General features: G+C 39.6%; 2 protein-coding genes across 2 annotated transcripts in view; one reads left to right on the forward strand and one right to left on the reverse strand.

Moving 5' to 3' along the window:
* Window positions 1-1,636: 1,636 nt before the first annotated feature.
* On the forward strand, window positions 1,637-11,829 carry cnot11 (CCR4-NOT transcription complex, subunit 11). Its single transcript, XM_051710676.1, has 8 exons — window positions 1,637-1,828; window positions 2,006-2,381; window positions 4,927-5,091; window positions 5,347-5,499; window positions 5,587-5,789; window positions 9,105-9,307; window positions 9,438-9,534; window positions 11,361-11,829. The coding sequence occupies exons 2-8, from the start codon at window positions 2,063-2,065 to the stop codon at window positions 11,556-11,558; spliced, it is 1,338 nt and encodes a 445-aa protein (XP_051566636.1). The 5' UTR covers window positions 1,637-1,828; window positions 2,006-2,062; the 3' UTR covers window positions 11,559-11,829.
* Window positions 11,830-11,928: 99 nt separating this feature from the next.
* The window catches only part of LOC127448250 (plastin-2-like), a 20,508-nt gene continuing 6,358 nt past the window's right edge, over window positions 11,929-26,078 (reverse strand). The window contains exons 5-16 of the mRNA XM_051710644.1: window positions 23,131-23,263; window positions 22,747-22,828; window positions 22,494-22,659; window positions 21,751-21,893; window positions 21,486-21,581; window positions 20,912-21,107; window positions 18,385-18,463; window positions 18,085-18,199; window positions 17,725-17,858; window positions 13,705-13,825; window positions 13,473-13,597; window positions 11,929-12,375 (exon numbers count right to left, since the gene is read on the reverse strand). Coding sequence (XP_051566604.1) covers window positions 12,243-12,375; window positions 13,473-13,597; window positions 13,705-13,825; window positions 17,725-17,858; window positions 18,085-18,199; window positions 18,385-18,463; window positions 20,912-21,107; window positions 21,486-21,581; window positions 21,751-21,893; window positions 22,494-22,659; window positions 22,747-22,828; window positions 23,131-23,263 — 1,523 coding nt within the window. The 3' untranslated portion in view covers window positions 11,929-12,242. The remainder of the gene's footprint in view (window positions 12,376-13,472; window positions 13,598-13,704; window positions 13,826-17,724; window positions 17,859-18,084; window positions 18,200-18,384; window positions 18,464-20,911; window positions 21,108-21,485; window positions 21,582-21,750; window positions 21,894-22,493; window positions 22,660-22,746; window positions 22,829-23,130; window positions 23,264-26,078) is intronic.

Raw genomic sequence — 26,078 nt, forward strand, 5'->3', positions numbered from 1 at the left:
AAGCCAGACATCTTTCAACAGGATGTCCGCTATTTTGTACTGTGTTTGTTTGTTTTAATTGCAAGCCCTGAACTGTTAATACTCCTCCTATGGGATTCATGTGACTGGCACCAAATGTGGGCAACATTATGCCAAGAGATTGAAGATGCTAAATTGTGAACCGATTTTTGATATATTGAAAGGTGTTGCCAAGGCGAGGCAATATACATTACTGGCATAAATATGACATAAATGTGGTTATGGTGGGTCAAGGCCATAGTGCCTTCAGCTCATGAGACTCTTCATATAGACTTTATCTCAAATTTGATAAAGGGATTTTTGATGTCTTCAATGATATTATCATAGCCACAAGTTAAATAATAATTTTCTTTTTTGGACTGCTCAAGGGTTTTCCAACACTTGTTGTAATAATATTTATGACATTTGCCACACATATCTAATCGACTTATTACACGAGTTGTGTAGAAACACAAATAACTGTTTCCATAAGGACGTGGGGCAATGGCGTTTGAAATCCTTTGAATTACATTTTAGAGTCTGTGCTGCCATCTACTGGAAAATGTATAAGTGATGGGTTGGGTGAGGACGAAATTCCCACTTTTCACGGCGGTACTGTGCGCGTGCACGCGAAGGGGGGTAGGTTTCAGCCGCCCGTAGGAATTGGCGCAACACCGGCGTTGTAATCCGTCAACAAGAACAACCTTTTATTTTATTATTATTATTATTATTATTATTAATTCCAAGAACAGTCTACATACTTACAAAAGTTGCTTATTGTAAAAAGAATAAACTAATAAATAAATAAACTACAACAGCCGGAGGGAAACAATAGATCTATTTTCAAAGGCTGTGATGACGCGTTTCCGCCTTTTTCAGCAGCGTAAATCTAGCAAACTTTTTTATGATTTTTTTTTTTTTTTTTTTTAAATATTGAGTGTAAGTTTATAACATTATGCTTTGTGTTATATTACCTTGGAATTAGTTTAAAAAACTGAATTACCCTCAGCTGCTGAGAGAGTGCCAGTATATTTGGCATCTTCTCCCATCTTACTGTCTTAATCCACAACTCTCTGTTTATTTCCTCCTCTGGAAAGTCATTCTAATGTAACAGTGGATTTTGTCTTTTGTTCTTGGAGCAAACGTGTAAGTGAAAATAATAACTGCTGTGATCTCCCATTCACTGCTGTCGAAGTTTATCCTGCAAACACATTGTGTGGTAAAGGTCTGTTATAAGAGGTTATAAATCAACAGGATTCGTTGGCATGAGCATCCAGCTCCGGGGTGAAACACAACATTATAAACTTTGTTTTGAGGTAAAATAGTGTTTCTCGCTCAGACGTAAAGACAAAGATACAACACAGTGTACTTCACATCTTTAATGAGGGAATGAACTACAATCCCATGAAGCATCGCGAATGACGTAATTAAATAAAACAAACGATGGGAATATATAAAACTATTTATTTTAGGTTGTTGATTATAAGTATGGAAGCAATATATTTTACGTTTATTGCTAAATATTCCGATATGTATGTACAAATAAATAAGTAGTTTAAGGTTGAAGGGAGACTTCCGGAAGTGTTGCGCAGTGATTTTCTAATAGACTACACTTCCCATAAGCCCATTCTGCGCGCCGGAAGTGCTCGTCGGAAGTTCTGTGTCGAACGGACGATTCAGATTCTAAAACAAAAAGAGTGAAATAATTCAAACACACGCGTGTTTAATCTCACAGAAAACCGTTCTATGAGTGCGGGATATACTGGAGCGTCATCACGTTCTCATTGAATATTCATGAGCTGATGTGACGTTATAAATGAACTCGCCTCAGGTAAATTTTGCTGCTACTCTAGTGAGCTCCCTACATGGTCAGCAGTCTAACCCGCCATAAGTGCTGTTTATGTAGGCAGCTCACTAGTGTTGAGACACAAATGAGATTTATACACTCAGCGTGTACTAATGGAATCTAATGTATGTCTAAATCCATTGTTGTTCCGTGTGTTTGTAGTTTTTCTCGTGATCCAGTGGTGTGTGTGACAGCAGCATCATCATCATCATCATCATCATGACTCTGGCTCCTAAAGAGCTGTCGAACCTGCTGGGCATCATGTCTGAGGACGCGTGCAGTAACAGTTTCGAGCAGCTCTCCACGGCGTTCCACCACTGCTTCGGTAAAGCCGAACACTTCCGTGTGGGTTCGGTTCTGGTGATGTTACTGCAGCAGCCGGATCTTCTCCCGAGCGCTCCGCAGCGGCTCACAGCGCTCTATCTGCTGTGGGAGATGTACCGCACCGAGCCGCTGGCCGCAAACCCCTTCGCCGCTGTGTTTGCACACCTGTTGAACCCCTCACCTGCCGGAGAAGAGCAGGAGAACCCGCTCTCAGGTACTACAGCAGCACACAGTGTGGACACGTGCTTTAGTCTGTGCTGTGTTTCGTCAAACTAGACTTGTAAATATGAAGTGGTCATCCATACTTTATGAAGTTCATGAAATATAGAATGGTTTAATTAGTGGTATATCGGTCTGGACGATATTTGGCCATTTTGACATTCTTGGAAAAACTGCAGGTGAAGAATTAAAAAGTTGTCCTTACATTTACAAGCGGGTGTTTTTACACCAATTTAAATAATTTAACCATTCGAAGTTATGACATCACACCAGCGTTGGGTAAGTTACTCTTAAAAAGTAATTAATTACTAACTACTAATTACATCTGTAGTGTAATTAGATTACTGTACGAATTACTCTGAAAGTAGTTGCATTACTTATTACTAATTACTTTCTAAAACACTTATCAACCTCGACCCGATGAAAAATACAAGGATAGACATGAAACTGTTCATTTAATTACTTCAAATAAATCAAATATATTATTCATGAACTGGCCAAAGAATTTAAGGGGGCAGCGTTAAATTAGAAAACATACATTTTAACATTAAACATTAATCATTTTGATTTTAAATTCACTTTTTTATATATAGAATTGTTATATAGTATTTAACGTAATTACATCAGAAGTAAAATTCAGTCAACAATAAAAAGCCAGGGGCCTGAGTAGCTCAGCGAGTATTAACGTGAGTTCGAATCCAGGGCATTCTGAGTGACTCCAGCCAGGTCTCCTAAGCAACCAAATTGGCCCGGTTGCTAGGGAGGAGAGTCACATGGGGTAACCTCCTCGTGGTCACTATAATGTGGTTCTCGCTCTCGGTGGGGCGCGTGGTGAGTTGTGCGTGGATGCCGCGGAGAATAGCGTGAAGCCTCCACACGCGCTATGTCTCCGCGGTCACGTGCTCAACAATTCCAATTCCCAATGCGCTCTAAGTCCTCGTGGTGGCGTAGTGACTCGCCTCAATCTGGGTGGCGGAGGACGAATCTCAGTTGCCTCCGCATCTGAGACCGTCAATCCGTGCATCTTATCACGTGGCTTGTTGAGCACATTAAGCAGAGACGTAGTGCGTGTGGAGGCTTCACGCTATTCTCCGCGGCATCCACGCACAACTCGCCACGCGCCCCACCGAGACCGAGAACCACATTATAGTGACCACGAGGAGGTTACCCCATGTGACTCTACGCTCCCTAGCAACTGGGCCAATTCGGCTGCTTAGGAGACCTGACTGGAGTCTCTCAGCACACCCTGGATTCGAACTTGCGACTCCAGGGGTGATAGTCAGCGTCAATACTCGCTGAGATACCCAGGCCCCCCGTACTACACTTTCTTAATGTGCACTATTCCATGTGTTTTTCTGTCACAGTAGCTTGTGTTATATTATCCAGGCATTAATCCAGACATTATAAAAAGAGTAATTGTCTTCGGGAGTACTCGTAGCAAAATATATGTGCAAATATAAAGAGGATGTATATTTATGCAACAGCGCACTTCACTCATCTCACTCGCATAAAACACAGATTATATGCTCCTCAGAATGCATCAACACTTTGGACAGAACGTAATGAAACAGTTATGCCAGATTAGGTAAATAAATGCTTTAACAGCGTTATTATATTAATCTCCAACAGCTGAAGGTGCAGACAGGAGACTGGCATAAATGTTTGTAGAACAGCAACAGCACCGCCTACTGTACAGGGGTGAAATTGTTTTTGTTTTTTATTTTTATGGACTCCGTTTGTATAGACCTATAGTCAGAAGTACATCTCGCAAAATTGTCACGGATTTGGTGTGAAGAGGCCTTTAGCGCGGGCCAAACATTTGTCTCTCGTGGGCCGCCCATTGAGGAATCCTGTTTTAAGATGAAGTGTGGAATTTTGTTTGCGCCACTGAATGGAATCGCAAAAGAAAACATTTGTTTTCAAACAGCTTTCCGAATACGCCCTCTCGAACAAATAGATAGTCCCGCCCCCAACTCATGCCATTGATTGAGTCAAACACATACTGCATTTGAAAACAGTTAACAGCTCAAACGACAGTGTTTTTGAATGAAAACTGATCTCAGAACAGTTTGTAAAGCACCTTATTTTCATCATGCAGCCTCCGAAGGCAGCATTTGTTGTCATGTCGGGCTAGACGGGCCGCTCCAGACTACTTTTTATTGACACAATGTTTACAGTTTTAAAGAAACATCAACCTACAAATGGTTAACTTATAGTAGTCTGTACATATTAAGCTGGGATAGGTGAGAGTATTTTAACACCAGAAAAGTTGAACACTTCAGCATGTAATTGTGATCTCAATTATTTATTCAATTAATTGTGCAGCCTTAACCAACAGTCTTATCAATGGATAATACACACACACACACACACACACACACACACACACATATATATAATATATAATTACACACTTTTAAAATGTTGGTGAGTTTTGAGTAAATATTGTGTACAATAAGTGCCTAATTCCAGTATTTTAAGGGCAGGCCACTCAACTTTCTTTGTGAATCCCTCATCAGTCAATCACTCAATGTCTCCAGGTTTCCTTCCTCCCATCACGCTGTCAGAGAAGTTCTTCCTGTCCCAGCTGATGCTCGCCCCACCGCGAGACCTGTTTAAGAAGACACCGAGACAGGTGTCCTGTATGGACGTGGGCTCAGCGCCGCAGACTATAGACATCAGTGGACTGCAACTTGCACTCGCTGGTACGTGACCGACTGTCTGTACGTTATCTCACTGAGTAGACCGCTGCTTTTATTATGATGTTATTATGTGAGAAGAGTGTTGAGTGATACGAGAGAAATTACTTGCCTGTCAACTATAAAGTTTAGTGTTAATATAGACAAATATCTGAGCAATCACAATCAAGTGTTCCAGAGAGCTGTGTAATAAACAGTGCTGTTACGTGGCTAATGGAACTTTCTTCAGCCAGTGACGCACAGATGGTTTGTTTGTTTCAGAGCGTCAGTCTGAGCTGCCCACTCAGAGTAAAGCCAGTTTTCCCAGCCTGCTTAGCGACCCCGACCCTGACTCCTCCAACTCTGGCTTTGACAGCTCAGTGGCCAGTCAGATCACAGAATCACTGATGACAGGACCACGTCCTCCTCTTGAGAGTGAGTGAAAGTGTATTAATTAAACTGTAGTTGTTTTTAAGCGTGTTTTAAAACACTGAGTGACCCGTCTGTCTGATTGTGTCTCAGGTCACTTCCGTCCGGAGTTGATCCGGCCCGCTCCGCCTCTGCTGGTGTGTGAGGACGAGCTGGCCTGGCTGAACCCGTGTGAACCGGATCACAGGATCCAGTGGGACCGCTCCATGTGTGTGCGTAGCGGCACAGGAGTGGAAATTAAGCGCGTCATGGCCAAAGCTTTCAAGAGTCCACTGTCAGCCGCACAGCAGACGCAGGTACCACATGACCACTGACTCATCAGTGCCCAACCTCGCCACATCTGAAGCATTTCAGTAGCATTTTATTTAACTTTTTTAAAATGTATGAATGAATGAACGTTACATTTATATAGCGCTTTTCTGACACTACACTCAAAGTGCTTTACACGGTGAACAGGGGACTCTGCTCAACCACCACCAGTGTGCAGCATCCACCTGGATGATACGATGGCAACCATAGTGCACCAGTACAGTCACCACACACCAACTATTGATGGAGAGAGTAGAGTCTCTTATCCCTTTTTCTCCCAATTTGGAATGCCCAATTCCCACTACTTAGTAGGTCCTCGTGGTGGTGCGGTTACACACCTCAATCCGGGTGGTGGAGGACAAGTCTCAGTTGCCTCCGCTTCTGAGACGTCAATCCGTGCATCTCATCACGTGACTCGTTGTGCATGACACCGCGGAGACTCACAGCATGTGGAGGCTCATGCTACTCTCCACGATCCACGCACAACTCACCACACGCCCCATTGAGAGCGAGAACCACTAATCACGACCACGAGGAGGTTACCCCATGTGACTCTACCCTCCCTAGCAACCGGGCCAGTTTGGTTGCTTAGGAGACCTGGCTGGAGTCACTCAGCACACCCTGGATTTAATACTCGTGACTCCAGGGGTGATAGTCAGTGTCAATACTTGCTGAGCTACCCAGGCCACCATTTCATTAGCATTTTAACTAGGGCTGTCGACTTACCGTGTTCATTTAGTGCGATTTAACTATATATGAAAAATAATGCATAAAAAATTAACTCAATCATGCTCCTGATCTGTACGTTGTTCCTTCCATTGGAGCAATTCAAGCTTCATGTACCACCTTTTATGCCAGGGCCGGTGTTTATGAGATCAGAATTGCGTTCCGTTTTATATCTACCGTTCTTTATCGCTTCACACCCAAACAAATGAGAGAGACAAAACACTGGCTGTTGCGCCACACAACCGCTTCACATGACAACAGGGGAAGAATCACAGAAGATCCACCAAGAACAGGTACTATTAGCTGAGTGAATAGGACTTTTCCCACCTACAGTCCTGGTACTTTTCCCTCAGTAACTTTCTAGATGAGAACTCTTACGAGGAACGGAACACCCGAGGAGACTTTCCCCTGTTGCATTCACAGCCACCATAGTGACGTCATCTAGTATCGACCATTTTTTTTACTGACGTTATTTGCACATGCGTTTCAATAGAAACGACAATAAAACCAACAACACCGACGGAGGATGCCGAGATTGGAGCTACACTTTTGTTTGTTTAGGGCTGTTTTATCAGAACTTTGGCTGCATCGGAAAACATAGGCAGCTGCCTTATCAGTTAATGGTTTAAACAACGGTGTTTTTGGATGAATGGATCTCTCTGAACAGTTTAAAAAGCACCTTATTTTATCCTAACTTCATCCATCCTTGTACAGCCTCTGAAGGCAGCATTTTCCAGTTTTCGATCGCAACCTGTGTCTTCAGGTTACAGGTTAAACTGGGCCTGTGAGCCGCGCGTGTGGTGCTCTGTACTGCAGCTGGAGTGAGAGACGAGACGAGACTGTTAAAGTGCGCTTTAACCACGCAGCACATGCTGAACTCAGCGGACAACATCTTAAAAATTCACTATAAACCTACTTATCAACACAATCTTTTACAATAAAGGCTTTTATGACTCAGTATAAATTACTGTACTGAAATACTCACTCATTGACTGTCGTCTTGATGAAAGTTTACCACGCCGTGACAGGCACACAGATACTTCCCTCATGTAAACTAGATTTAATGATGGTTTAGTGCAGGGGTTGGGAACCTATGGCTCACGAGGGACATTAAAAGCACCTGCCTAATATTGTGTAGGTCCCCCCCATGCCACCAAAACGGCGCCAACCCGCATTTCAGAATAGCATTCAGAGATGATATTCTTCTCACCACAATTGTACAGAGTGGTTATCTGAGTTACCGTAGACCAGTCTGGTCATTCTCTGTTGACCTCTCTCATCATCAAGTGTTTCCGTCCACAGAACTGACACTCACTGGATGTTTTTGGCACCATTCTGAGTAAATTCTAGAGACACTTGTGTGTGAAAAATCCCAGGAGATCAGCAGTTACAGAAATACTCAAACCAGCCCGTCTGGCATCAACAATCATACCACGCTGAGATAAATCACTGAGATCACATTTTAAAAATTATTAGCATTTAAAAAAATTTTTTTGCAGTGAAGTATGTCAGAAAGCTCAAATCTAAGTGATTCAAATGTCCATTTTTAATGCCATATGTGTTATAAAGACATGGAAATCTTTTATAGTAATTGTAAATATTTTTAAGTATATTTTTGCTATGATCTCATTTTATTATTACACCCCTCTCCCGCCCCCACCCCAAGGGACTGACTTGGACATAAAATTCCTGCTCTGAATATGAATCCCACTCTGGCCCTGCTTGATGCAGTAGGGGGCAGTCAGCGCTCCAGCTGTACCGGCATCACGCCTTGTCAGACCAATGAGCAGCAGCACGGTCTTCCACAGATGATTCGCACTTGTGCTTAAAGACAGCTGGATCGAGCACAAAAGAATTCAGGGATCTCAAGATGCGTTTTTCAACTACATTTAACTTGATACTTGCATGCTAAAAACAACTCGTGTGACTAGAGATGTTGAAAACTAGTGAGATGCAACTCAAGCAAAGTGAAACGCTCTGAAGGCGTCCGTCTGACGCATGAGTACTTAGACCAACTATTAAAAATAGTGCAGAGGGAAGTATGGCAATACTAGGAGTATGCTCAGTGATATGGAAATAAAACGAACAATATTTTGACTTTTAAAGCCACTTTTTGTATTGTCTAAATATTTGTCTTTTGCCACAATTTATGTAAATGATGTAATGTATTTAAATGATCTGAATTACAATATATACAGTATGATATTTATAGTTATTTTAAGTATTATATACTAAGTTATGTTCATTTGGGGGGCCTTTCTCTGTCAATAATGATATGCAATTAATTGTGATTAATTAGGTTTATTAATCGGCACATCATGTAATTAAATCGATTAAAAATTGTAATCGATTAACAGCCCTAATTTGAACACTTAATGACTCTGTTTGAAGTTATGAGATGTTATTAGTCCATTACTGCTTGTTCAGTCAAAATCCTCAGGAATTCTGAGGTGTTGAAAAACATTGCATTACAGTAATGATAATTTGGGAGAGAAAATGTTTTCTAAATGTTATGTGAATAATGTCAATGCAAAACATGTTCCTAAAAATATGTGTTTATTGAACTCTCCCATCAGCTGCTGGGTGAACTGGAGAAAGACCCAAAGCTGGTTTATCACATCGGCCTGACACCAGCTAAACTACCGGACCTGGTTGAGAACAATCCTCTGGTGGCCATCGAGATGCTGCTGAAGCTGATGTCATCGAGTCAGATCACAGAATACTTCTCTGTCCTGGTCAACATGGACATGTCACTGCACTCCATGGAGGTGGTCAACAGGTACAGATCGGCTCTTCTGAAGAGCTCAACAGCCTGAAACTGATAGATGTATTTCATTTAATCAACTCATTCAGTCATTTTGAATGTAGGTGATGTATGTGTAAATGTAGTTGTGTGTGCTTTGTTGTAGATTAACGACAGCTGTGGAACTTCCTCCTGAGTTCATTCATCTGTACATCTCCAATTGCATCTCTACATGTGAACAAATCAAAGACAAATACATGCAGGTACCACACACACCCATAAAATACATGATGCATGTATGTGAGCGAGATTTACACAACACGTAATACAAGTTTGTGTCGATTATCATGCAATTAAAAATGTCAACATTATTGGGTTATTCCATGTCAAATCAACCAAATTTCAGAATCTTCCCTGGATGAAGTTTTTTATTTTCATACTTTTTCTGAAGAAAGATGAAATATTAAATGCCATGGATCCACTATTTTGTAAAGGGAGGGTCAAAATGACAATTTTCACATTTTGATTTTGGAGCAAAACTATGGGGGGATAAAGTAACCTTAGAAAGGTGTCAGTGTCATGATTTTATTTTTACACAGATATTTAGGTCTATTACTAAAATCAATTGAGTTCAGCACCTCTTGTTGCATTATATGTCAATGGTGAGAGTCCAAAAATGGGAAAAACACCTTTTGTTTTTGTGTTGTTTTTCCAAAGTTGGAGTGTCTATAACTTCAGAAGTATTAAAAATATCTTAATATCCATTTCGATTCTGCTACAGAGCAAACATTCCTCTTTATTTTTAAGGAATAATGTGGTTAAGTCCCAGAGATATGGGGCTCTCAATGTGACTCCATGTGTAAATTGTGCCTCACATGGTATGAAGCGAATGTGTTTCATGTCCATTAAAGCAAATGTCTGAAGTACAAATAATGTTGCAACTAGAAATGTACCTTTTATTTATTCACATCAAAACAATAATGATGGGATTTGTTAGAATGGTTACTTCATCTCATTTTCAAGTAACCTCACATCCACTTTTTCAGAAGATACAAACTCTTTATGAAATTAATCAAGTATGTCAATTTATTTTGCCAGACTCCTTTAAAAATATTTTTCAGGTGAAGTCACAGATTCATCATCACCGCACAACATCTTCAGAAAACCGTCTTCCTGTTTTTACATTTTTTTTTCAGGACATCTCTTGGTCAGTTTGCAGTTTTAATATTGAGGGTCGTCTCTGTGGAACTGGAGCTTCTATACTTAATTACAGTTCACCACTTGTTTTTTATGTTTCTTGTTTCACAATAACTCTTCATCAATACCAAAGTTTAATTGGTATGACTTTATGATTTCTTTGCTTTTCCCTGTTATCTTTTTGTCTTTTATTGTTTCTTAATTTCTTTATGAAATAAGAACTTAATTTCTTTGTATAAGCCCTTATGGGCTTTTTTTTTTCTTTCCCAGCCCTAATATTTTATTTTTGTATTTTCTTTATATCTGCTTCTGTTTCTTTTTTTGTGTGCAAATTTATAAATAAATAATAATTAAAAAATAATATTAATGTCAACATTTAACAATTGACTTAATAAAATTAAAAACGTTACGCATGGAGCCACCTTGAGAGCCCCATATCTCTGGGATTTAACCATTTAGGGCCTTAAAAATAAAGATATAAAACAAAGTTTGTTCAGAACCAGAATCTCAAAGGACATTAAGATATTTTTAATACTTCTGAAGTTATAGACACTCCAACTTTGGAAAAACAACACAAAAAAAAAAAAGGTGTTTTTCCCATTTTTTGGACTCTCACCATTGACATATAATGGTGTAATATGTGTATTAAATATCTCTGTGTAAAAATAAAATCATGATGCTGACACCTTTCTAAGGATATGTTTTTTACACTTATTTTTGCTCCAAAATCATCCAAGAAAATATCATTTTTACCCCCCTGTACAAAATAATGGATCCACAGCATTTAATGTTTTTTTTAAGGATAGTTTGAGTTGCTTTAGATCAGTTTTGTTTTATTACTGTCATTTACTGTATTTATGTTCTCACAATGCCACATCTCTCTCTCGCACAGAACCGATTGGTGCGTCTGGTGTGTGTGTTCCTCCAATCACTGATCAGGAATAAGATCATCAATGTTCAGGATCTGTTCATCGAGGTTCAAGCCTTCTGCATCGAGTTCAGTCGAATCCGTGAGGCGGCAGGTCTGTTCAGACTCCTGAAGACGCTTGATAATGGAGAGACACCCCCCGAGAGCAAGACCGCCAAATAATCCGTCACAACGATGCACGATATTGACTGCTAAACATGATTCTCTATTGAATGAACTCTTCTCATTTCCCAGAAGATCAGGCCTGTTGACAGAGGTCCAGGTAACCTCAGTATTTCTATCATCACAGATTTCATCCTGTTAACAGGAACAACCTGATTATTTCCTTTCTGCTCAGTTCTGTTGGTACATGTACAGCATTCTGAAACTTGTCTTTTGTTAATTCCAGTTGCTGTAATTTTCCCCCATTAAAGTGATGGATCCTCACATGGGACATCAGTGTACAATGTTTCTTTACTCTGTAGTATTCATCTGCTCCACAGGTGAAGATGCAATGAACTTGAACCATGTTTAAATGAACAAACGCACACAATTTAGTAGAAAAAGGACCTGTTTTTATTTTGATTCATGTGCATGTAACAGAACTATTTGAAAGGTTATTAACACTGTGTTAAGACATGGCAAAGAGTAATATCCAGCCTATGAGATAGTAACATTTACATTCGATACAGAAGTGACCATGACTTTTCCAGGCCTGGAAACCACAATGTTAAAATTCCCTGATATTTCCAGGTTTTCTATGACTGGGACGCTTGTGAGACAACTAAACAAAATAAAAGGCATCATTATTGCCAGTGAAATCTGGATAATAATCCTTGAGTGAAAGATGTGTTGTGATTGGAGGTTTTAGATGCGTCTCATTCCTCTCGCCATCAGACAGGCAAACACCGTCATCACCATCTTCGGTTTGACCTCCACCAGATCCTCTGGCAGGGCGTACACACGCGCACCGATCTTCCTCGCCATGGAGATAGCGTACCTTACAAAACAAAAGAAAAACATGTTCAAGTTTGATGTCAGCTGTTTCTAATCAAAGAATCATGACATGAGGAATCAAATGTTCGTTGATCTTTTGACATATAAGAGGACATTGTACTTTATAAACACACTGTAAGTTTCAGAACGCAAAAGTTCCTCCTCACTGCTTAAAGAGAATTTGCCAAAACGACTCGTTCTCGACTTCCTCCACATTGTGATGTCACACTAGACATTTGCATCTGACTGCCTCCACAACAACACATCAACGCCTGCTTTACCTTTAATCACTTCTTTAGCCCCACCCAGTAGCGGTGAGCGGTGAGAGAGCCAATCAGAACATAAAGATTAGATATAAGTGTACAGCGACTCTATCACCCTAATCTCATGTTTTCACATGTTTAAGTCTTGTGGCTGTACTTTTGAAACAAAGTGTATTTTAATGTTTGAATGACTGGGCTGTGGTAGCCATGAACTTAATTTCTTAGTTTTTTTTCTATCCCCTTTTTCTCCCAATTTGGAATGCCCAATTCCCACTACTTAGTAGGTCCTCGTGGTGGCGCGGTTACTCACCTCAATCCGGGTGGTGGAGGACAAGTCTCAGTTGCCTCTGCTTCTGAGACCGTCAATCCGTGCATCTTATCACGTGACTCGTTGTGCATGACATAGCGGAGACTCACAGCATGTGGAGGCTCATGCTACTCTCCACGATCCACACACAACTCACCACACGCCCCATTGAGAGCGAGAACCACTAATCACGACCATGAGGAGGTTACCCCATGTGACTCTACCCTCCCTAGCAACTGGGCCAATTTGGTTGCTTAGGAGACCTGGCTGGAGTCACTCAGCATGCCCTGGATTCAAACTCACGACTCCAGGGGTGATAGTCAGCGTCAATACTCGCCGAGTTACCCAGACCTCCCCATGATCTTAATTTCTTATTTTAATTGAGAGATGAGTTGAAATGATTCTCTGTGGTGATGCACATTAATGCTGTACTGAACTGAATAGAACTGAACTAGTTTTGAACCCAGAACACCCCTTTAATATTAATCACTGGTACACTAATGAGGATTTATTTCTCATAGCTGAACATACTTGGCATTATTGAGTTTTTCTTCATCTGTCAAATCTTCTGTCTTGATGAGGTCATAACGGATTGATCCGGGCTGGATGGCGTCAATCAGGTCCAGTACCGGCATGCTGCTGCTTATAGATCCATCCTTAAGAATCGTAAAACATCAAACATTTGCTCAGGTGGACAGTAGAGTAATCCGAGTGTTTATACAGTCATGTGTCTTCTCCATCAGTGTGAATATGTGCTGCTTACTTTAAAGCCGCTGATGGTGCGTTTACCGGCTTCTGTCAGCGTGTTGTTCACCCATGTGACAATCGTGTCATCAGTCACCTTCTGTCCATCACCCAGATCCTCCAGTATGTTCAGAGTATACCTGCAGACATACATACAGACCATTACTGCAGACCACACCTAAATAGTGCGTTAAACTGTTTTAATGCACGATGTGGAGGCAAAGAACCACCCGATGCGAAGTGCATTAAAATGGTTTAACGCACACCTCTCCATGGATTATCCCACTCATACCATGGTCTCTTGCCAGGATTGATTAGTTACAGCTGTCATTGATTTTTGGGTAACACTTTATTTTAATGTGTCCTTGTTACACCTATTACATGTATTTACTATAGTAATAACAGTCAATTGGGCAGTCTTGTGTTCTTCTATTTATTGGCATTGTCATGTTTAATTAATATAGATGTTTCAAGTTTTATAATATAGGGTAAAGATGGGTAAAGTGGGACAGTTAAACTTGACCCTTATTGTATCCATATGTATTTGCTTAAAAGGTTAAAAATAATTTCTAAACTAATCTTTGAGAAGTAAACAATTAACTCTTTGAGGTCTTAAATGGATGATTTTACTTTGGGATGTGTGGCAGAGCTCATGACCACCGGTGGCAAAAGCAATGGTAAAGAAAATGACAAAAATTTGAGGCAAATATTAAAGGTGATAAAGTAAAAGTTAACTTAAAGTTTGCAAATGTTACATATGATGATTTATGGTGTAACGGTGTGTAAGAAAATATATATTTAAAAAAATGATTTGTAGATATTTTGTACAGAATAATATTTCCTCTGTCCCACTTTACCAACACTGCCTGAAAAAAATCTGGGATTTGGTCAAAAGAGGGTGTCCAAAAAGTTGTTCTTTCCAGTATTGAGTTTTATTTACTTTTTGCTTTTGAGTAAGGTGTGAGACATCCTAAGCTTTCTATAAAGGTATAATGTCAGATTATGTGCATTTGGATCACAATTAAAAGTGACAAAAATAACAAAAGTGTCCCACTTTGGTCATATTCACCATGCTGTGTATAAAAAACTCAAATTAATTAAAGGTCCATTTTTATTTTATTTTAGTTAGTTTTGGAGTTATGACAAAGTATTTTAGTTTAGTTTCAGTTTTTCTCTAATCATTTCAGTTTTTATTTTTATTTCAGTTAATGAAAATGTTTTCATTTAGTTTTCATTTGACTTTTCGTTAACGATAATAACACTGCTTCACAGCTGATTTAAAGACAGCGTTGCATGACTTCATTATGTTGTGTTTTGTGATGTGACAGATAAATTATTTATCTATTTATTTGGCATAATAACAATAAAAAAGAAAGCAAGAATACAAAAATAGAAAATAGATGTGCAGGAGACGTTAGAAACACTTATGAGTTTTTTGAATACCGAAACTTTTCAATAATAAACATTTAACGCAATATGAAACACCAGCTCTTGATACAATATATTTACATCCAGAAGTTGAACAGATGTGTAAAACTCTGGCAAAGTGGGCACATTCATAAACAACACTTATTAAAACTGACTGGAACTACCGGTGTATTAAATGGTTTTAACACACACATTCCAGCCAATCAGAAAGGAGTATTCAAACAGACCATCTGTAGTATCTCAATCGAAAGATAAATAAGTTGTGTGGTCCAAAATTCTAATAAATTATTATGAAACATTTAGTATTACAGAGCTGCTTAGAGGACAGGGAGGGAATACGATATTTTTGCATTCCCTCAAAATTTTGTGTTCCCTTTCCATTAATGAACCATGGTTTTACTAGAGTAATATTGTAGCAACCATGACTGTAGTAACCATGGTTCATTTTGTGGTTACTATGGTTTTATTAGAGTAATATTGTAGCAACCATGACTGTAGTAACCATGGTTCATTTTGTGGTTACTATGGTTTTACTAGAGTAATATTGTAGCAACCATGAGTGTAGTAACCATGGTTCATTTTGTGGTTACTATGGTTTTACTAGAGTAATATTGTAGCAACCATGACTGTAGTAACCGTGGTTCATTTTGTGGTTACTATGGTTTACTAGAGTAATATTGTAGCAACCATGACTGTAGTAACCGTGGTTCATTTTGTGGTTACTATGGTTTCACTAGAGTAATATTGTAGCAACCATGACTGTAGTAACCGTGGTTCATGTTGTGGTTACTATGGTTTCACTAGAGTAATATTGTAGCAACCATGACTGTAGTAACCATGGTTCATGTTGTGGTTACTATGGTTTCACTAGAGTAATATTGTAGCAACCATGACTGTAGTAACCATGGTTCATTTTGTGGTTACTATGGTTTTATTGAGTAATATTGTAGCAACCATGACTGTAGTAACCATGGTTCATTTTGTGGTTACTATGGTTTTACTAGAGTAATATTGTAGCAACCATGACTGTAGTAACCATGGTTCATTTTGTGGTTACTATGGTTTTATTGAGTAATATTGTAGCAACCATGACTGTAGTAACCATGGTTCATGTTGTGGTTACTATGGTTTTACTAGAGTAATATTGTAGCAACCATGACTGTAGTAACCATGGTTCATGTTGTGGTTACTATGGTTTCACTAGAGTAATATTGTAGCAACCATGACTGTAGTAACCATGGTTCATTTTGTGGTTACTATGGTTTTACTAGAGTAATATTGTAGCAACCATGACTGTAGTAACCATGGTTCATTTTGTGGTTACTATGGTTTTACTAGAGTAATATTGTAGCAACCATGACTGTAGTAACCATGGTTCATTTTGTGGTTACTATGGTTTTATTGAGTAATATTGTAGCAACCATGACTGTAGTAACCATGGTTCATTTTGTGGTTACTATGGTTTTACTAGAGTAATATTGTAGCAACCATGACTGTAGTAACCATGGTTCATTTTGTGGTTACTATGGTTTCACTAGTAACCTGTATACTATGGTTTTACTTTAGTAACTCTAGTTCAAATATGGTGTTTGTGGTAAAAATATGGCCACACCATGTACTGTAGTTTTACTATAGTAACCAAATTTTTACAAAGATATTTGTGGTAAAACCACACAGTAGTAATAAAACACGAGGACCAAAAGCATGCTAATAAATATCATAACCCTTCAGCAAAAAAAAAAAAAAAAAAAAATCATAAAGGCATGCTTTTTGTTAATTTGTTTGTTTGTTTGTTTGTTTTGGTGGACAAAATAACAACAGAATAACCAAAATGAGCACAGTTACTAGTAAAACTGTAGTTACCACGTTTTGTTGTTGTTGTTGGTTGTTGGTTGTTTGGGTGGAATGATTAGTATCACAGTTTTTGTGTATCATTACTATAGTTTCACTACAAATACTGTATCATGGTTAAAATACAGTAACTGTAGTAAAAGCATGGTTGATGTATTGCGAGGGAACAAAAAAATCACAAATAAATTCTAGAAAACTGTCTCAGTATTAGTTAAAGAAACATTATGACGTAAAACAAAGAAATATATCAGATGGTGCACTGTTTCTATACATTATTATATAGGTGACTAATGAAATGTAAATAAATATTGTAATTGATCACGTGAACTCTGTTGAGATTTGAAGCACACACGATGTTCTTCGGAACATCGTTAAAAAATAATTTGTAATGAGAAATATGTTTCAAAGGACTGGTTCACCAAAAAAAAAAAAAATAAATAAATAAATAAAAAAAGTAATTATTTACGCACCCTCACGTTGTTCCAAACCTGTATGACTTTCATTCATCTGTGGAACACAAAAAGAGACGTAAAGCTGTGTTATTCTCAGTCACCATTCACTTCCACTGCATCTTGTTTCCATACAATGAACGTGAACAGTGACTGAGACTGTCATTCTAACGTCTCCTTTTGTGTTCTGCAGAGGAAAGAAAGTCATACAGGTTTGGAACAACATGAGTATGAGCAAATGATGACAGAATTCTCATTTTTAGATCAGCTATCCCTTCAATTAGAAACAAATGCAAATGAGTGTGTTTTACCTCCTCATGAGCTGCCAGAGCAGAGCGAGTGTGAGCGTGCGGTTTCCTTCATTCAGATCCTGTCCAGCGATTCCAACCAGAGAGAATTTCGCCTCCTTCTTTCCCAAATCCACTGCGTAGTTACAGTTCTCCAACTGCAAATCACAACCCTTCCTTTAGAATTCACAGTGTACTAAAAACAATGGTAGACTAACACTTTTTTGCATTTAAAATGTACAGTCTTTCTCTCCTGGGAAAACAGACCATAGATATTGATGACATCATCTTGCACTCACAGGTGTTTCAAGAAAGGGACGAGCTCATTGATGCTCTTTAAAGTATTTCAGTAATGAATCTCAGAGGTGATTAAAGCTGTTGTACCTTCTTCATGTTGCTGCCCAGTTTAGGATATGGGGGTTTGTTGACTCTGTCCCAGTCCACAGGAACCTTGATCTTCTCATACAGCTGGAAGATCACCAGAGCATCGGCCAGATCACTAGAAAAACACATTTACACTCAGTCAGTGCACTAATTGCTGTTGTCACGCCATGCGAAGAAACACCACAAGTCTTCAAGTCCACATCAAGTGTGCTGTTTAAAGCAGAGATCGAGTCAACAGCACCGTCAATCTCATGTTTCAGATGGTCCAGTGACATGATTCAATTATGTAAATATACTTACACATAGAGATGATTGACGCGCGGGTTCACACCCAGTGAGTTCATCCAGTTTCTGAAGGTGCGCTCCTCTCTGGTTTCACCTGACAAATCGCACATCAAACACACACCGGCTGTTAATACCGGATAATTCTAGAATATCGACTACTTGATTACAGATTCAGCAGCTCATGATGTTTAGATCACATCTGTGGTGGAACATGCAAACAACAGCTGATGATCACAGTCCTAATAGATCATACGTAAATACTTTTTTCTTTCTATCTCTCTGTCTGTCTGTCTGTCTTTCTTTCTGTCTGTCGGTCTGTCTGTCTTTCTGCCTGTCGGTCTGTCTGTCTTTCTGTCTGTCTTTCTTTCTTTCTTTCTATCTTTCTGTCTGTCTGTCGGTCTGTCTGTCTTTCTGTCTTTCTGTCTGTCTGTGTGCCTTTCTATCTTTCTTTCTGTCGGTCTGTCGGTCTGTCTGTCTTTCTGTCTGTCTGTCTTTCTTTCTTTCTTTCTATCTTTCTGTCTGTCTGTCTTTCTTTCTGTCTGTCGGTCTGTCTGTCTTTCTGCCTGTCGGTCTGTCTGTCTTTCTTTCTTTCTTTCTTTCTTTCTTTCTTTCTTTCTGTCTGTCTGTCGGTCTGTCTGTCTTTCTGTCTGTCTTTCTCTGTCTGTCTTTCTTTCTGTCTGTCTGTCTTTCTGTCTGTCTGTCTGTGTGCCTTTCTATCTTTCTGTCTGTCTGTCTGTCTTTCTTTCTTTCTGTCTGTCTGTCTTTCTTTCTATCTTTCTGTCTGTCTGTCTGTCTGTGTGCCTTTCTATCTTTCTGTCTGTCTGTCTGTCTTTCTTTCTTTCTGTCTGTCTGTCTTTCTTTCTATCTTTCTGTCTGTCTGTCTGTCTGTGTGCCTTTCTATCTTTCTGTCTGTCTGTCTGTCTTTCTATCTTTCTGTCTGTCTGTGTGCCTTTCTATCTTTCTTTCTGTCTGTCTGTCGGTCTGTCTGTCTGTCTGTCTTTGTTGTTTGTTTGTTTGTTAAATATTATTATTAATTATTAATATTATTACAGCATGTTTTGTGCAAAAGTAACAGTTTACAAATCAAGTTGTTATTGCTCAAAGGTTTCTCTTTCATAACTCAGGTCTCTTAATGATCTCAGTTGTCTCATTAGGAGATATAAAATAGACACAGATGAGTCTATAATTGTCATACAGAGTTTAGAGCTCTTCAATGAATGTGGATAGCACAGCTCAGATCAGTAGTTCATATGGAGATCTCTGTATCTGAGCACAGTTTGAGACATTGTTTTTTTTTTTTTTGATTTTCTCCCCTTTTCTCCCCAATTTGGAATGCCCAATTCCCAATGCGCTCTAAGTCCTCATGGTGGTGTAGTGATTCGCCTCAATCCGGGTGGTGGAGGATGAATCTCATTTGCCTCCAATGTCTGAGACCGTCAATCCGTGCATCTTATCACGTGGCTTGTTTGAGCATGTTACCGTGGAGGCAGTGCGTGTGGAGGCTTCACGCACAACTCACCACACGCCACACGCCCCACCAAGAGTGAGAACCACATTATAGTGACCACGAGGAGGTTACCCCATGTGACTCTACCCTCCCTAGCAACCAGGCCAATTTGGTTGCTTAGGAGACCTGGCTGGAGTCACTCAGCACATCCTGGATTCAAACTCACGACTCCAGGTGTGATAGTCAGCGTCAATACTTGCTGAGCTACCCAGGCCCCCCAGTTTGAGACATTGTTGAGATCTCTACTGAAACTCCAGAGAAGACACATGAGATTACTAGAGTCTTTTTGTCACAGGAAACATCAGCAGCAGGAGACTTCAGTAATGGAGCTGTTTAGGTTGTAGTCCAAAAACCCGGAAGGCAATTGACATGTTGTAGCCTCTGGAATTTCCAACGGATTTTTATAATGGCACTTTTAGATATATGAGTAAATAAGGCCTGTGGTATAAATTACTTTAAGAGATTTTTACATTTTGTTCTAGATCATAAATTACAGACAGTCAGACCTCAAACGTGAATTTTGAAGCTACTGTCTTTTGTTTTTTTTTTAAAACAAATGTTGCTATCACAATGCTAATTAAGGACTACAGCTACCATGAGCATGTGCACTACATGCTTCACTAAAGGGACGACTGTTTTAGTCCTTATTTATCCATGGGTTAGCAACATGCATTTTTACAAGACACGATCGGCTTCAAAATCCACAATTGAGGTGTTACTATCACTTCTGTTTTTGAACTAAACGTGAAAATCTCTTCAAGCTATTTTTACAACTTATTTTATTTTACTCGTAATTTGAAAATCCCTATTCTAAAAACACATCAGAAATTTCTAGAGAATTAGCCGTCCGGGTTTGCCAACAAATTGACATCACAGCTGAACACCTCTACAGTCTCCATTGAGTCTCACTGCTGTCTAGGAGAAACAATTAAGCTATAAAAGAGAGCTCAGTCGTGATTTATTCTCCATCATGTGCAAACTGTGAAATGAATAAAGACTCAGAGGAGCTGGCGGTGAGTTCAGAGATTCACACACCTTCAATGGAGCTCCAGTCGATGTCCTGGTTCTCTGGTTTCTTCAGCGCGGGATACTTGTTGAACAGATTGGCCACGTAAGCCAGGTTGAGTTTAGGGTTTCCACGGACGACATCTGTAGCCGTGACGAACTGACGGCAGCCGAGACGATCGGCCTGTACCAGCATGCTCTCGGCTCGCTGTAAGTCGTCTTTTTCCTGTGGATTTCACACAACACAAATAACATCTGAATGTGAGACTTGATGTGTCTGAGACGCCACCATTCGTGTTTCCATAGTTTTCATGATATGCATCTTTGTGTTTTTGTTCATTAGAGAAAATGTATGAAGATCAAAAGACATGTTTTGGGTGCTGGTGTTCACATCAGCTAAACCAGCAACACTCCCTTATTCAACTACTTTACAGACTAAGTTTTGCACATGAACAGTATAATGGATCCATAATTTGGACCAGCACCAAACCAGCATAAACCAACTTGGAAATTCATACATTTGAAGTGAAGGTTGGAGGCTTTGGAGAAGAGCTGAATGTGTCAATCTAAATGGTTGTCTGAATGTTTTAGATGAACATCTCACCCGTATTCCTGACAGGTCGATGGTGATGGCTGGGATTCCCTCCTCATCTCCTTTAGGTGCCACCTGATTCAGGATGTTGTAATAGGCCTTTGAGTCCTTCATGAAGAGAGTTGAGAGAGAGATTACGTGAGTTACGTGAGATTATATTTGAATGTTTTTCAATATTTGATATTAATGGAGTAACATTTATTTACTGTTTTACACACTGCATATAATTCCATTTCCACTGAATCCAACACTTCAGAATCTTTCTTTCTTTCAGTACCTTAATATCTGAGCTGAAGTTGTTAATTTTGGGGCATCCGGCCTCCTCCAGGTGAAAGTTTGCCCAGCGCAGCAGCAGCTCTTCAGGAGAAAGTTTGATGAGATCTTCCAAACTCTCTCCATCCCTGAGCAGAGCAATCAGAGCTGCAAACACACAAGATCATGAGGCTCCACAGAGAAACATAAAGTAACTTCACAAAAATATCTGGACACTTAAAACTGTCTGAATGTCATTGCATTAAATAACACTGTACAGTGGCATTACTAGAATGCCATCCTGCATGTTCTTTGGTGGAATCACGGGAACAGTAAGGACTGTGGATGAGAGAACATTGGCGCTCTGTATCGAGATTCACCACGGATGACCACCATAGTGAACACACAGCAAACTCCTAATTCCAGCACAGACATCGCTACTCATTATATTACATTTGTACAAATATGGCATTATATTGCATATAAAATTAAAACTCATACTCAACAATTACTGTTTATTTTAGATCCCCGCTGCAAGTTATTTTTCCTCATTTTACATTGAAACCTCGCAGACTGCCTGAAGTAATCGTTTGAATGAAATGGTTCTGACTCACTGCGCAGTGACTCTTTTAAGTTCCCGACCACGCCAAGCTAAAACTTTAAATGATTTTCCATTGGAGGCATTGCCCACTCTAGCCCACCCGCAGCCACACGCCTGAAAAGTGTCTTAATGTCAAATAAATTACTTGGATATTTTGGAATTTGTACCTTCATTGCGACTAATCTCGATGTCAGCAAACAGGCCAATTTTGATGACCTGCCACAAGAGACCCAGCACTAGATGCTGCCTGCCCTCTTTCAGGTCCTCTGCTCCGATGTTCACCACATGACAGCCGATAGCAGAGGCCGAGTTTAGCGCCAAATTCAGATTCTCCTGCACGTTCAAACATGAACACAGACATTAAATCCAGTCATAATAATACATGAAGCCAACCAATGACAAAGCAGTGTTTTAATTTACCTGTATAGTGAACGGAGTGAGTTTCTTCTTATTAATGGTTCTTTCGTCAATAGTGTCCGGAACAGACAGATTGATCATTTTACTGCAAAGAGACACTTCTTATGACGTGTAGTAGAAACTCTTCTTACATGGTTCTTTCTCCATACAGTATCTGTGCTAGTTTCATCTCTCTCACATCAAACTCTCTTTCATCGCAAAATCATCATAAAATCACTTACACTCAAATCAACATTTCATGACCATTTATGTATTGGTTAAGTGGCCATGTAATAAGAAGGACAATTTATCAGTGGATGTGTGTGTATACTCAAGGGCACGTGTTTCTGAAATTTCTGCCTAATCAAATGCATTATAAATATATAGTTGCACAAATGCAGCAGGTACCAGAGTATGATCCCGTCTCCCACCGCAGTGAACAGATCATCAGAACTGGGGTCCATGGGGAGAACATGCTGACAGTCTGGATCTTTCTCCAAAGCTTTATTCACCCAGTTCACAAATGCCACTTTCTCCTCCTCTCACACACACACACACACACACACACACACACACACACACACACAGTTATTATTTTTGCATTATTATTTTTCCATTTAGTGGCACAGAATTGACACACTTCACATTAAAACAAGAAGTCTTGTGTTCTCTTTGTGTTCACACAGTCAGTGTTTGTGCTTGAAAACCACATTTACAAACAGGTGCCATTTTCCATAACCTACCGTAATGAAGTTTCATAGCCCTAACAACATAAATTTACAACAAAGAATAACCTGTGCTGAAAGCGCTTCATGCCGCACATATAGGTGCATCTCAATAAATTAGAATGTCGTGGAAAAGTTCATTTATTTCAGTAATTCAACTCAAACTGTGAAACTCGTTTATTAAATAAATTCAGTGCACACAGACTGAAGTAGTTTAAGTCTTTGGTTCTTTTAATTGTGATGATTTTGGCTCACATTTAACAAAAACCCACCAATTCACTATCTCAACAAATTAGAATACATCATAAGACCAATAAAACATTTTTAGTGAATTGTTGGCCTTCTGGAAAGTATGTTCATTTACTGTATATGTACTCAATACTTGGTAGGGGCTCCTTTTGCTTTAATTACTGCCTCAATTCGGCGTGGCATGGAGGTGATCAGTTTGTGGCACTGCTGAGGTGGTATGGAAGCCCAGGTTTCTTTGACAGTGGCCTTCAGCTCATCTGCATTTTTTGGGCTCTTGTTTCTCATTTTCCTCTTGACAATACCCCATAGATTCTCTATGGGGTTCAGGTCTGGTGAGTTTGCTGGCCAGTCAAGCACACCAACACCATGGTCATTTAACCAACTTTTGGTGCTTTTGGCAGTGTGGGCAGGTGCCAAATCCTGCTGGAAAATGAAATCAGCATCTTTAAAAAGCTGATCAGCAGAAGGAAGCATGAAGTGCTCCAAAAGTTCTTGGTAAACGGGTGCAGTGACTTTGGTTTTCAAAAAACACAATGGACCAACACCAGCAGATGACATTGCACCCCAAATCATCACAGACTGTGGAAACTTAACACTGGACTTCAAGCAACGTGGGCTATGAGCTTCTCCACCCTTCCTCCAGACTCTAGGACCTTGGTTTCCAAATGAAATACAAAACTTGCTCTCATCTGAAAAGAGGACTTTGGACCACTGGGCAACAGTCCAGTTCTTCTTCTCCTTAGCCCAGGTAAGACGCCTCTGATGTTGTCTGTGGTTCAGGAGTGGCTTAACAAGAGGAATACGACAACTGTAGCCAAATTCCTTGACACGTCTGTGTGTGGTGGCTCTTGATGCCTTGACCCCAGCCTCAGTCCATTCCTTGTGAAGTTCACCCAAATTCTTGAATCGATTTTGCTTGACAATCCTCATAAGGCTGCGGTTCTCTCGGTTGGTTGTGCATCTTTTTCTTCCACACTTTTTCCTTCCACTCAACTTTCTGTTAACATGCTTGGATACAACACTCTGTGAACAGCCAGCTTCTTTGGCAATGAATGTTTGTGGCTTACCCTCCTTGTGAAGGGTGTCAATGATTGTCTTCTGGACAACTGTCAGATCAGCAGTCAGCCCCATGATTGTGTAGCCTAGTGAACCAAACTGAGAGACCATTTTGAAGGCTCAGGAAACCTTTGCAGGTGTTTTGAGTTGATTAGCTGATTGGCATGTCACCATATTCTAATTTTTTGAGATAGTGAATTGGTGGGTTTTTGTTAAATGTGAGCCAAAATCATCACAATTAAAAGAACCAAAGACTTAAACTACTTCAGTCTGTGTGCATTGAATTTATTTAATACACGAGTTTCACAATTTGAGTTGAATTACTGAAATAAATGAACTTTTCCACGACATTCTAATTTATTGAGATGCACCTGTATATCAATAATAGTGTTGTTCCGTTTTTCATAGTGCAGATTTCAATCGAACTCACTCCTTAAAACCTAAAACAGAAGTGTGTCATTTCTGCACCAATTGCAAAATTAAACATCGTATTCAAAACAGCTTTTTCAAACACAACATTGGTCGACCAAACAGATAGTCCCGCCCCCAACTAATGCCATTGGTCGATTCAATGTTGTTGTATCGGGTTGGATGGGTCGCTCAAAACAAACAGAGGAATGCCACAGAGACACCGTGTTTACAGTTTTCAAGAAAATGAACCTAATAATGGCTTACTTATAGTTGCCTCTGCATATTAAGCTGGAATAGGAGAAAGTTTGTGTAACCATGTTTATACTACATTAGGGCACCAAATGATCCCACAAGGATAGTAAAACCTGAGATCACCTACACTGTGGGGACCAGCCAGCGGTCCCCATGAGGGAAATGGCTTATTAAACATACTAAATGATGTTTTTTTGAAAATGTAAAAATGCAGAAAGGTTTCTGTGATAGGTTTAGGGGTAGGGTTAGGGTTAGGGGATAGAAATTATCATTAGATCTGTATAAAATCCAAAAAATGCATGGAAGTCTATGGAGAGTCCCCACAATGATATAAAAACAAGTTTGTGTACACTGAAAAATCAAGTGAAGTCATTTTTATTTGTAAACTGCTTTTCACAACACACATCGTTTCAAAGCAGCTTTATAGAAAATCATACTGAAGTGTCTGTAATGTCTTAATGATTCACTCCAGATCTACAATGCACTTGTCGCTCTCTTTTATAAGTGAACTGTGTGAATTGAACTGTGTGTGTGTGTGTGTGTGTGTGATATGTGTGTGTGGTGTGAGTGTGTGTGTGTGCGTGTGCGTGCGTGCATATGTGCGTGCATGTGTGAGTGTATGTGTGTGTGTAGTGTGTGTGTGAGTGAGTGTATGTGTGTATG

The sequence above is a fragment of the Myxocyprinus asiaticus genome, chromosome 11, assembly GCF_019703515.2.
Source record: "Myxocyprinus asiaticus isolate MX2 ecotype Aquarium Trade chromosome 11, UBuf_Myxa_2, whole genome shotgun sequence".
NCBI classification, from domain to species: domain Eukaryota; kingdom Metazoa; phylum Chordata; class Actinopteri; order Cypriniformes; family Catostomidae; genus Myxocyprinus; species Myxocyprinus asiaticus.